This window comes from Protopterus annectens, chromosome 5.part1, assembly GCF_019279795.1.
Source record: "Protopterus annectens isolate FY-2018-M chromosome 5.part1, PAN1.0, whole genome shotgun sequence".
Lineage (NCBI taxonomy): Eukaryota > Metazoa > Chordata > Ceratodontiformes > Protopteridae > Protopterus > Protopterus annectens.
In genome coordinates, this window is record NC_056736.1 from 426,197,695 (window position 1) to 426,211,320 (window position 13,626).

Genomic DNA, 13,626 nt, shown 5'->3' on the forward strand with positions numbered 1-13,626 from the left:
CAAAGGGGGAAAGGCACAGATTGAGTGGCTTTCCCAAGTGAAAGACAGGGCATCCACTTTCCAAGCTTGGCTGTGGGGAGTTCTGGTACAATATTTGCTCAATTGATAGTTTTGAAGAGAAGCAAAGAGGTCCACCTATGGTGCCCCCTACCTGTTCCTCAAAAGCTTGAATATTTTGGGTTCCAGTTTCGACTTGTGTGGGTCCATGAGATTTCTGCTTAAGTCATCTGACAGTGAGTTTAGTTTACCTGGCAGGAATATAGTTTTCAGGTGCACTTGGTTGCTCAGGGCTGTGTTCCACAGAGTCATGGTTAATTTGCAGAGTGGGTAGGAATGGGTTCCCCCCTGCTTATGTACCACATAACTGTAGTGTTGTCTGTCTTTACCAATAGTTGTGCTGGAAGAATAAGGCCTTTGAAGGCTGTCAGAGCATTCTGTACAGCTAACATTTCTTTTTGATTGATATGCAGGTGCATCTGCTTTGGACTCCATTTGCCTTGAATGCATTGTCCTGCCATGTGAGCCCCCCATGCATAGTCTGATGCGTATGTTGTTAGGGTTTGGGCAGCAGGGGGTAGAGTGAAAGTGAGTCCTTTGTTGTGGTAGCAGGCCTCTGCCCAGCAAAGGAACTCTGTTCTTAGGCAAGGAATGATGGGAATCATCGTTTCCAGGTCCTGAGAATGTTGACACCAGAGACTTTTTAAGTACCATTGAAGTTTCCTCATATGCAGTCTTGCATATGGAATTAGTAGAATGCAAGAGGCCATGAACCCTAGGGCTTGCAGTATTTTTCTTGCAGATAGCTGGGTTTTGGTGGCCAGTAGATTGAAGTAATTTGTCAAATAGATTTGTTTTTCTGGAGTGAGGAATACCATCTGGGAAGTTGTGTTCAAGCTTGTTCCTAGGAATACAATCTGTTGGCTGGGTACCAGGTGTGATTTCTTTTTTTTTGATGGTGTACCCCAGTGAAGTTAGAAGTCTCTTTACAAATGTCAGGTGCTGTAGTAGCAATTCCTGACTGTCCGCCTGAATCAGCCAGTGGTCCAAGTATGGGTAAATTTGAATCCTTCTCTGCCTGCAACATGCAATGGCTCGAGCTAGGCATTTTGTGAATACCCCTGGGCACAGTAGATAAGCCAAAGGGAAGTGCAGAGAACTGATAGTGCAAAGAGCCTGCTCTGAAACATAGGTATTTCCTGCAAGATTCCCTTATGGGAATATGCAGATAAGCTACTTTTAAGTATAGGGTTGCTAGCCAAGAGTCTTTGGCTAGCATAGGAAGCAGCTGTTGGAGAGTAAGCATTTTGAATTTTGGAACCACCAGAAAGGTGTTGAGAATAGACAGATCCAGGATAGAACACCAAGAGTTTTCTTTTCTGGGTACCAGAAACAGTTTTGAATAAAAACCTTGTTCCCTTTGCTCTGCTGAGAGAGGTTGAATAACCTTGATAATGAGAAGAAAGTACTTCCTTTTGGGCCTCTGCCCACTGGTTTTGGGGGAGGTCTGGCTATCCCCTTGGGGTTGGGAGTGAGTGGAAATGAATTCTGTATTCCTGGGAAACAATGTTTAAGACTCATCTGTCCTGGGTAATGTACTCCAAGTTTTTGGCATGCAGGGCAAGTTTCCCTCCTAAAGGTGCAAGTACTTGGGCAAGGCTTCGAAGAGTTATGTCACTGAGAGATTTTACCATAGGATGGGGGCTTACTACTCCCTGTTTTGGACGTGGGGAGCACCCCATTGCTTAGTGCTGTGCACACCCCTGAGACTGTAGTCTTGGTAGTCTGTTGCCCCTGGGTTTGGACTGAGAAGGTCTGGGAGGGACTGTAAAAGACCAGTTTTTAAAAGGCCAATGCCTACTGAATCTAGGTGGCTGTACTTGCAAGAAATCTTTAACAGTTTGCATAGATTCAGCTTTTTCCTCCATCCTTTTGAGGACTTATTTTGCTTTATTGCCAAAAAGACACTCTTAGTTTAATGGTGTATCCAGTAATTTTGTTTTGACATGGTCTGGCAAGGTTTGTTCCTTAAGCCAAGCATGCCTTCTAAGAACAGACCCAGTGACAGCAGCCCTACAAGATGCTTCTAAGGCATCAAAACCACATTGCAAAGTATGTTTACCAACTAGGTTAGCAGAATGAATTAACTCTTGTAAATCTTTATGTTCTGCACAATCAGGAATCAACATCATTTTCTGTTTAATTAGTTCCATAATATGTTGCTGATACTTTAACATACGAAACTGGCAATTTAAAGCCCTGATGGCAAGAGTAGCAGAGGTGTATACCTTTTTTCCCCCCATCTGTCTAAAGCCCTAGAATCCCTGTCCGAAGGGGTAGGGTTTTTGGCTGTAGTAGCCTTAATGCTTTAGGTCCCTGGGAAATGGTTTCTGTATTCGCAGTAGGAATCTTAAATAGAAATTTGTGAGAGTCAGGTACTCTGTAGTACTTGTCAGGTTTTCTAGGAGCTGGTGGCAAAGCATCAGGGGTAAGGCTGGATTCCAAGTAGACATGATCCACAATTTCTAGAGCAGGAGAGATAGCTAGAGGCCTGTGCTGAGGCAAGTTTAAAAATTCCCTGAGTCTCTTTTTGGACTGAGAGTAGTCCTGGCTCTCTCAACGGAAATGCTCTCTAAAGATATGCAGGGTTTCACCAAAAGAAAATCTTCTGGTGGGGAAGCAGAGGGCATGGAATCCTCTACATCAGAATCTTCATAGGTAGATAAGGGTATGTCCTGGTAATTAGAAGGGTCAGAATTATCAGACTCCTGATCTGAAGAATCAGAAGGAAATTCAATTCTTGGCCTTTTTGAGGGGGAAGGTTGACTTCCACTAATTAAAGTAATAAGGTCTTCAGCCATTCTAAGCATTTGTTTTTGTGGCATGTGGGCCTGAGAATGTGCTTTGGTCGTCGGTTTCCTAGGCATAGTGCGAACTCCAGGCTTGAGAAATTCGGTATTTTTGGTTTGAAACAAAGTCGTCGGTTTAATATGAAAATCGGAAGGTCAGAATACACCCTTAAAAACCGGTGCCTGCACAGCGGCTCTGGACCCATCCAAAGTAGAGACATCCGCAGGTTCCATAGTCGAAGAAGCATCTCGCAGCATACTGGACTCCAAATGGGTCTCAGTAGAGCCCTGCGAATCTGTAGAAGCGGGTATTAGGAGCTGCGAAAGCACCTCACTGAGTACTGGCATACTGGTGACTAGCTTAATGGTGGCATCGTCAGCAGTTTTGGACCTATGCGGTCTGTCTCTGTCTTTATCCTTACGTTTTTTCAGAAGATCATTTGTTGGATGGCTTATCGAAGCCATTTCAGAACAGAGAGCGAAACAATTTAGTGACAAAAACAGCCTGACGACGAATAGTTTGGGCATTGAAAAAGGCACAAAATCGACAGTGAGGGATGTCGTGGTCTGGGCCTAAACAGATGACACAGTAAGAATGAAAATCTCTGGGAGGTATTTGCTTTCCACAGGCAAGACAATTATTATTTTTTTCTGACATCGGTTAGAGCAAAAAAAAAAGGATCCCCAATGGGGTACTTATCTTTCTGAAGACTTCTGATCTGAAACTCAAAAAATGAAAATTTCAGGAGGCAGCCAACTGGCACTTGCTAACTGCTTCTGCTTCTGGCACTGCACGGGAAGAAAGACCGATGTAATGGCATCAGCTGCATGTTTTAAACCCCTGACGACCTGACGTCATGGAAGAAGCGACAGCATCCGACGCAGAAATCCCAAGAGTCTGGTATTCCGGTCGACTGAGGGCTACCTGCAGGCAGATAACCCAAATGTGATGACTGCAACAGTGAAACACGAAGAACATTGGCAAAGTAACGGAGGTGGCCAAGTGATTTCTTTCCCAGAGAAAGAAATCGCTTATATGCAATTTCACTATTTTGCTCTTTCGTGCTTTCAAGTTCGATCAAGATGCATTCGAAGTATTGCATCTTGGATTATATAATAGGGAACCAGTAGTTTGGCACGAGTTACTTGTTGCCTCACAGCAAGAGGTTCTCCTGTTTGATTCTCAGCTGGAGCACCTTCTGTGTGGAGTCTGCATGTCCTCCCCGTGGTCGAGTGACGCTAAAGACATGCAGGTAGGTGTGAATGGGCGTGCCTTCTTTGAAGGTTGGGCATCAGGCTGGCAACTCAGCACCGTAAAAATCTATTGCCAATCATGAGCGGACCGGAGTTCCGCTGTGGCGACTCCTAACCGGGAAAAGCCGAAAGACATTACTTTAGTTTGGTATGAGTCACTTGTTGAATACAAAAGTGGATTAGGGAAGTAATGGTTTGATATGGCTTAATGTCATTGTGTGACTAGTGAGTAAAAAAGGAATAATTTGATGTTCTCTGGATTTATCAAGTGTCCCAGTCTAAAAAATATCTTTATAACACACAACAAGAAAATTGCCATCCACATTCAAATCCTTATCAAGCATATACAAAGGTAACAATTCAGCAGGTGAAGCTCTATGTGGTAACCACAACCATAACCACGGAATATAGAACTTTCTCGATCTCCAAACCTGAGGCTAAATAACAAACTTTCCTCATTCAAAATGCAACTGAAAATCCACCTGATGGACTTATAACTATGTTCTTGTACCCATTAAGATAATCTTAACATTCTCCCTACCTTTACTTTCCTTATCTGACCTCTTCACCTATTCTGTCACTAGATAAGCCCATTGGAATAATCCAGATAGTCTCTTGTGTAAATAAATTGAACATAAAATGAATATTTGATCTGCAAGGCCTTGGAACTTATAAACAAAGACATTGGCAACTTTCAAAAACTGGACCCCACCCAGTTTGAGTTCGTGAAGGGCTGATCTAGTCTCCTGAACTTGACTGACTTCTTCGAATCAGTCTCCAGAGCTGTTGATGAGGGTAAGGTGGTCAACACAGCCTAGATGGACCTCATCAAGGCCTTCGACACCATCCCCCACTCTGGAATCATAGATAAATTACTAAGCTGGGCATTAATCCCTATGTCACTCGATAGGTTGCCAACTGGCAGAACCCAAACTGTAAAAGTAGTCAACTCCAAATCCAGCTCCAGACAAGTGGAGTACCTCAGGGTTCAGTCCTGGGACTGCTCATTTGGCATCTACTTCTCTGAAGTACAGGCCAACACTAAGGGACTCTGGCTAACAAAGTTCGCAGATGACTGCAAACTGGGGCCATTTTTGAATCCCCAAACCCATTATAGAATACAACGCCCCATTTGGTATGTACCTCTCAACACATCTGCAACAACTGGAAAGGCTGCAGAAATACCTCACTAAAAGAATCACAGGCCTAAAGCAGATGCCCTATGCTGACCGTCTACAAAAACTCCAGCTATACTCTGTCGCATATCTACTCAGAGGTGATCTCTGCTTAACATACAAGGCCATGTCAAACCCAGAGTTGCTGGACATGCTACACAAAGAAATCCCAATTCCTCAGAGCCACATGCTTCAGGGATCTAAACCTTGTCATCACAATGAACAAAACATGCTATAGGAATAGGCTCCTGACCCAAAGACTCCCCAGACTCTGGAATAGACTGCCCATACATGTCAAGCAGAGTGCCTCTTTGGCCCTCTTCAAAAGGAACCTTGACGACTGGATGGGAGAGAGGAAATTCACCATGGGGATCACGTCAGTCGCCCTACTAGACAGGGGATCCAGGGAAGTAAATATTGTGGGAAGAAATAGGCAGGGAATTGTTTTGGCTAGGCTTGTATAGGCCCTAGGGCCGATAGCCTAATACCAACCTATGAACCTATTTTTTAATACATTGCATGGAATGAAAAACATAGATAATGTTTAAGCAACTTGCTCAGGAATAAAGAGGCACTATTCTTGGAATACTTAGATCTGGGACTCCTGAAAAATTCTATCCAATATCAACTATTGCTATACTCACTTGCTGTAACTCTACTTGAATTAACTATTTCTACTTAAATACACTTTCTAACACTCATTCTTACAACATAACTAGTATTTTTAGAAACTAGTGTTGCTGTTACATTCTGCTGTTTCCTTTCTATATTCTTCTGTTTTGCTCAACAGGTAAATGCGAGCGAAGTATACAAATTATCACGAATAAGTGCTGCAGATTTAAATACTTGTTTTATGATTCTGCTTCGTGTACATTCCGGTTGTTTTATATCATGTATAATCGTAATTCTGGAGTTTTTCTCTCAGGGCCTCAACTGAAGAGGGGTGCAATGCCCAGTTGGACTTTCCCACCAAACAAATGCAAATAAAATAAATAAAATTCATAATTTAATAACAAAAACGTTTAGATCTTTTTGTTAAAATTTTATCTGAACAGCAGGAAAAATGTGGTAGGCTCAAGCGTACACCTCTGAGTGAGTTCAGGGCCCTCCCTGATTCCTCCTGTGATTGGACTGATATATTAGTTGAGTACTGGAAAATAAATTGTGGTTTAACTAACTGGAAAGAATCTTGGATCTTCATTACGGAATTCCATACACTGGTGTCCACAGTACAGCACAGAAAACACGATAATTACAATTCTGACCCAAAAAAAAAAAAAAAAAAAGACAAACAGCAGTAAAATTATGACATTTTGCTTTATATAAAAACTCAGTGTAAAACACAAATTCACAGAAATGCCACAGTTTAGAGTCTGCACATAAATTTAAAGTTATGAATGCATTTGAAATGGCTGGCAAGGGAAGCTAGTGTAGTATTTACCTATGAACCTATGACTGAAAAAAAATAGATGCACAACTAATGTCAGTTATCACAATTAATACTTGGTCATCATGCCTCTAAAATACTAGCTGCTTTAGTTAAATGGTTAAGAATGGTTGTAACAGCAGTATTATGAATGACTACAAAAATGTTTTACTACAGCCTCTGTGAGGTGCAAAAGACAATGATGATGATGTGCTGTACTGAAGTGAAACGATCTCTCCACTAGTCATCCATGGTGCTTAGTTTATACTGCTGAAACTAAACACAAAGCATCATCTGCAGCTCTAGTTTTTTTTTAATGCTTTTCCTTTCTCCCCTCTTTGCCCTGCTTATCAAGGCCCTTTCTTGCTTATTCATTTGTTTCACTCACTGGCTGACCATAAGCATATTAGCAGCTGGGGTGACAGCCAAAGTGACCCATCATCTATGGGCAGCCTGAATTTTGCTACACCCTATCCACACAGCTACCCTAAACCCAGCATACAATGACATGGATGTGGATCATTAGTCTGTGTATGACTGCCTGGTGAGCTCCTCAACAGCTGCAGCCAAGATGGAGCACCAGGCCTTCACTATGGGCCATTGCCCTAGAAGGAAATCCCTTTTCTTCAGTCAAGGTTGGAAGAGTTGGCAAAACGCCATACCTTCTCCTACCCACTTCTTCACAAGCTCACTTCTCATCGCCCATGTCATCCATCTGGCCTCTACTCTCCTGGGCCACAAGTCAAGGTTCCATTCCCCTGGGCCACATCTGGCTTGCCATTTCAAGCTGTGTTGGACTAGCCAACATTTAGTGGTTACAAAGTCAGTTACTCCTCAGTGCTGAAGTCAGCTACACAATTCATTACATCATGTTACTGACAGAGGCAAGTATTTAGTTTAACCCTAATCACATTTAACTTAAATACAATGCCCTGCTTTACTTACATGTTTACTGTCACCAACATTATGGAGGGATTGAAAAACGTAGGTAATGTTTATGCACCTTGCTTAGGAACAAAAAGGCACTACTCTTGTAGGACTTGGATCTGGGACTCTTGCAACTACTACACTACAAACTGCCCTACTATGCTGTAGACCTACAATTCAATCACAGGATGCTGCTGTACTGAAACACCTTCAGAGTTCAGTAAATGTATATGTAAACATGCTTCTGTTTCCATTATGGCAAGATAAATGGCAAGCTAATACAATTATGTTAATCACACAGGCATTGACATTTGCAGATACAGTTTTAGTTCCCCCTCACAGGGGCTGCTTTCGCACAGTTCATTGAAACATCAGGTGCTTGTAAGAAACCAACCAACTTTAAAACACTCCTGTGAACTTCTGAATGCTAGGCTTTCAATTAAATCAGCTTCAGAATAATGCTTGATCATCAGGCTCTTTTTCTAAGTGAAGCACAGACCATCTATACAAAAAATTATGCCATTATTAAATACCAGTATTGCTAAAAGCTGATACAGCTATACAAGCAAAATACAAGTTTGTAATATATTTAGTGGTTGAAAAACTACTATTTGTGTGCAAGATATAAATAAGTAAAACAAATGCTAATGTGGTTAAGTCCCAATCATGGCCATTAAACACAGTTCATAAGAAACACAGGATTTAAAAGCAAGTTCAGTTCAAAATTTCCACCTTTGGGGAAAAAAAGTCTTTCTAACTGATGAATCTTGATTCTTCGTGGAGAAGAGTTCCAAAGTCAGTCAATACTGCAACTACAACTTGCTGCAGTGCATCTCAAATCAGTCTGGAAGCTGTCACACATGGGATATGCACACCTGAAAGCACCTGCTCTCTTCCTGTGCAGGAGCAAATCCCCTTATGAAATGTACAGATTAGATTTACTCCACTCAAAGAAAGACGACTGCAGTGCCAAGATTAGGAATGCACCTGCAATCATGCAATGCAGTCATTCACAGCTCCCTTCACTTTTAGCAGTTTTTAAACAAAAGCAGATTGGTACCACTTCGCTGTTAACCTGACTCCTCATTTTATCACTTCCAGAGGCTTAACCTTCACTAGAGTAATTTCCGGAATCCCTATTAGCCTGTGTACTTATAGGCTCTGCTTTGTCTTTGCTAGTATCAGTCTTTTCTTCAGACTCTGCCACAGTAATGCTAACCGTCTCACAACACTGTTCGGCCTTTGTCTGAAGAATAAGGAACTGTTTCCTCTTGGAATGGTCCATAAAGCACTATGGAAAGAGAATAAACATTCTTTATTTGTGCATATAAATACTATGATTCAGCTACAATATATAGAGCAGCTTTAGAATACAAGTATGAATCTTTAAGTCAACATTCCCTAAATCAGATTCACACTGTGATTTTTGTGTCACTTTAAACTTGGAATAATGAAAGGAATAAATGTCTCAGCTATGTCTTCAATCGTCAAATTAAGTATCTGACATACTCCTAAGTAACCACTAAAAACGTACAGTGCAAACCTGAAAAAGACTTCCACTATTACCTAGGAATACCAACTGCAGTTAAATGTCACTTACTGATCAGATCTTAGGTTTTGTTTCTCATAGTTTACAGACAATAACACCCAAATCAAACTAGATGGGAAAGTAATCTAAAATTACAGAGCTTAAATATATTTAACCAAAAAGGAAGCACTTCCCTCTAAGGTATGTCAGAGTATGTGCTCAAACATGCTACCACTGAGATTTGTTTTGTGAGTCAACGTTAATACAAGTATACCACAACATAGTATGACAGAGAGAGAGAGAGAGCAGTTTAATCAGTTACCAGCCTTCTACAGTAACTGACTCAGTCCTGAAACTGTAAATATCATGGCTTACTGTTAGGACCTCTAACCAGACACAGGCACACACCAAAAGCAGTTAATTCTACTTATCAACCTATTTCAGACTAATTAAGTACAACATCATTTCATCTTGTTTGCCAAAATCTATCCTCATGATTACAATGTGCTCAACCTTGTTAAAAATTTAAAATGGGGGCAAGCTTTTGGCAATACTAAAGACTTGACTAAACCATTACCTCCAATGCGAAATAAGTGAGTTTGACCAGTATTTCTGGCACTCAATGTAATTTAACTAAGAATTCAAAACATGGAACATATGTGGACTTGAAAGTACTACAAAGCTGCTCACTAAGCATATAATACAAGTAGGAGGGCTAATAAAACTACTCACACAACCAGAGCTGTAACATTTCTTTTTTTAATTCTTCTTTACTGATCACCCAGCTCAAACACAATGCATACCTCTCCATGAATAAATCCAAATTAATGCATGATCACATTCAAGGAGTAACTGTGAAACTGGATGACCTAACAATCCTGAAACATGACTATTAATATGATAATCTTGAACATAGTGTTGCCATATTTCAATTTAATTTCACTCTAATCCAAGCCCATCCAACAAAAGAATAAATGCTCGATATCCTTGATTTAAAATAAAATCACAAACATAAATGAGCTGGATAAGTTTTTTTTTTTTAATTCTTTTTATTATAATTCTTTTTCAAAAACACACAAACAAAAACACATAAAATTCACACACCACAAGTTAACAAAGAAAACAATTATATACAATTGTTCATAGCCCAAATACAACAACCATTATAAATGCAATGATCTAAAAGTGAATGCAGGATACATAGAAAGATTACGACATAGCATTTCAGGTTACTAAATGTGCAAAAAATGAATTCCAAAAGTCTTCAGAATGGTACTTACGATTCCCTTTATAAAAGAGGAATTTCTGAGCCTTTATATTGTCTAAAAACTAATTCTTTTAAACCTACCCATGACATTATTGTTTGGTTCTTCCAATGGAGAGAGATATAATATTTAATAAATATGAATATGGAAATCAACACCCTATGTTGAGACTTAGAAATACCAGCTGGAGGTATATGTAGTAGAGCATACTGCCATGAAAGTGCTGATTTCTCGTAACCCATCTTTCCCAGGATCACTCTTAGGGCGCACCACAGTCTATACACACATTTACAACTCCAGAAGATATGGTATATGTCAGCTACATGTTTCTTACAAAATGAGCAAGAGGCTGGTGAGTTAGGTTGAAATTTATTAATAATTGCTGGGGTTAAATATGCATTATTTACAATCATAAGTTGCGTATAGGCCAGTTTTTTGAAAGGGATATATTTAGAGCTTAACTTAAAAGATTCTTGCATAACTGTAGCGGATATACTCGGGTCCTTATCTACCCAGAACTTGGAAAATACCGGTGAGTTATTAGTTCTGATCCAGACCAAGAGTTTGTAAACATTTGATATCATCTTCTTCTTAAGCAGAAATAGTTTCAGGATACTTTCGGATGTCTCAATGTCCTCCCTGTTTAGCTCTGGAAATTCCATATAGGGCTTGATTAGATCTAAAATCTGTCTGAGTATTAATGTATATTTGTTAGTTAAATTAAAGGATTGTCTAATTTCAGCGAACTTCAGGTGTTTGATTATGAAAAAATCCGCAATACATTTGTCTTTAATAAGGGGAAAGTTGTCTAGATTTAACATGTTACCACTCAATGTTAAATTCGGATTTAAATGTATGGGTTGGAGAGAAGAGAAAGCATGAAAAAGCTTCATGGACGTTAATAATCTTTGAAATGTCATAACATTAGATTTGAGACCACAAATGATTTTATGCCTTTCTAGATTCTCCTTACTCAAGAAGGGAAGAGCCAATGGGTTAAATTTAAGGGATCTGACATAATTAAAATACAGAACTACCCAGGACGGGGACCAAACTTCAGAATCAATTTTATAGTTCGCTATATTCAGAATTCTACTACTCTGAATGATATCATAGTATAATTTGAAGTCAGGCAGAGATATACCTCCTAGGTCCTTCGGCAATATTAATTTAGAATAGGATATTCTCACAGATTTAGGTGACCAAACAAATTTCGAAAATGTTGAATGCATTTTGTTGAAGAATTTGGAATAATAGAGTTAGTGGCTTTAAAAATATAAAGGAACCTGGGCAGAATGTTCATCTTAATTATAGTTGCCCTCCCCAGAAAAGGAAGCTTAAGTTGTGCCCATCTCTTCAGGTCCCCTTGCACCTCTGTCCACAACTGGGAAATGTTTTCCTGGTAAGCGAATGTTTGATCAACTGAAAAAGAGACCCCCAAATAATGAAGATTTTGTTTAATAGGTATCTCTTCAACTGAACAGCTAATAGGATAAGGTGAAGTAATATTTACCGGGAAAATTTGGGATTTTACTTTGTTAACTTTATAATTGGCAAACTTAGAAAAGATACTAATGGAACCCATAACCTTTCTTAAGTCAGAATTCGGTAAAGATAGGTAGATATTAAGATCATCAGCAAATGCCGAAAAAGGAATATTAGTTCTAAAAAGTCTGGGGATAGAGTGATGGGTTTTCTGCTTAATAAGAAGAAATAGGGGTTCTATATACAGATTGAATAGTAAAGGAGAGAGGGGGCATCCCTGTCTTGTCCCATTAACTATGAAAATTCTATCAGTTACAGAATTATTTATTTGAAGCATTGTATACGCTTTATAATAGATTGTTTCAATAAGTTTTACAAATGAAGCAGGTATATTAAAAAAGGTAGGATGGTTAGTAAGAAGTTCCTACTCATCCTATCAAAGGCTTTTGATGCGTCTATCGCTAATGTATATAAAGGGTAATTCGAAAGAGAGGAGAGAGTTATCATAGCTTCTAGAGCTACTGTATGATCGGATGTCTGTCTATTTCCAATAAAATCCGATTGTTCTTTGGAAATTATGTTTGGTATTACTAATTTGAGTCTATTTGTGAAAATTTGAGCTAAAATTTTTAAATCTACATTAATAACAGAGATGGGCCTATAGTTCTCCGGTTTGGTAGAATCAGCTTTACCTTTTGGAATAAGTATGGTTTTAGAAGCATTGAAATGTGGGTCTCTTATACCATGTTGAAGAATCTGGTTATAGGTCAAATAGAGCGCTTGTGACATCTTGTGGGGAGAGGACTTATAAAATTCTGCCATAAACCCATCAGGACCTGGAGCTTTATTTAGTTTTAAATTCTTGATTACTTCTAAGATTTCTTGTGAAGTGATCTTTCTGTCCAAAATATGGTATTGATCCTCATTTAATCTAGGAAAGGACAACTCTTTAAGAGTATCAGCAAACTCTGCCGAGATTAAGGGGTCATTAGGAGAGCTATATAGTTCGGAGTATATCTTTTGAAAAATTGTTATAATATCCAGAATTTTATGATAATCCTTATCTTGATACGATACTTGAGAAATATAGTGTGACACCTTATTTTGGTTTATTAGTCTGGCAAGGAATCTAGAAGGACATTGCGCCCAGTCAGAGTACTTGGCCAACATTTTAACTTCATGAAATGAGAGGTTATTCGCCTGCAGAGATAGATATTCTTTTTGCAACCCAATTACATGGGATTTTATTTCCCTATCATACTTCTGTTGTAATTTATTTCCCCATATCGCTATCTTTTTAATCAAGTCAGTTTCCCTTTTGCAGTATAATTTCTTAAAGAATGAAGCTTTGTTAATAAAAGTACCCCTAATCACAGTTTTCGTGGAGGCCCATAGTATGTCAATAGGTACCTCTTGGCTCTTAGCTGATTGAATGAACTGATCTAGGTTGTCCTCTATGATCTCAGTGATCCCTTCCTTTTGAAGAAGCATGGGGTTAAGTTTCCACCACAGTGGTCTATTTTTATTGCTACCCCCTTGCTTATATTCTAGGAAAAGAGATAGCTTGGAATGGTCGGAAAGGTTTATATTATCAGTGTGCAATTCAATTTGACAACTAGCGAGGTCTAATGAGAGCAGGAAGAAATCAATTCTGGACCATCCCTTATGGCAATTGGAAAAGAAAGTATAATTTACCTTATCAGAGGGACTCTTATGGGAT

The 13,626-nt window shown here is 39.4% G+C and overlaps 1 protein-coding gene across 1 annotated transcript in view; it reads right to left on the reverse strand.

Moving 5' to 3' along the window:
• Positions 1-6,573: 6,573 nt before the first annotated feature.
• Positions 6,574-13,626, reverse strand: part of LOC122803464 (interferon alpha/beta receptor 1-like) — a 591,175-nt gene continuing 584,122 nt past the window's right edge. The window contains exon 10 of the mRNA XM_044073082.1: positions 6,574-8,919. Coding sequence (XP_043929017.1) covers positions 8,734-8,919 — 186 coding nt within the window. The 3' untranslated portion in view covers positions 6,574-8,733. The remainder of the gene's footprint in view (positions 8,920-13,626) is intronic.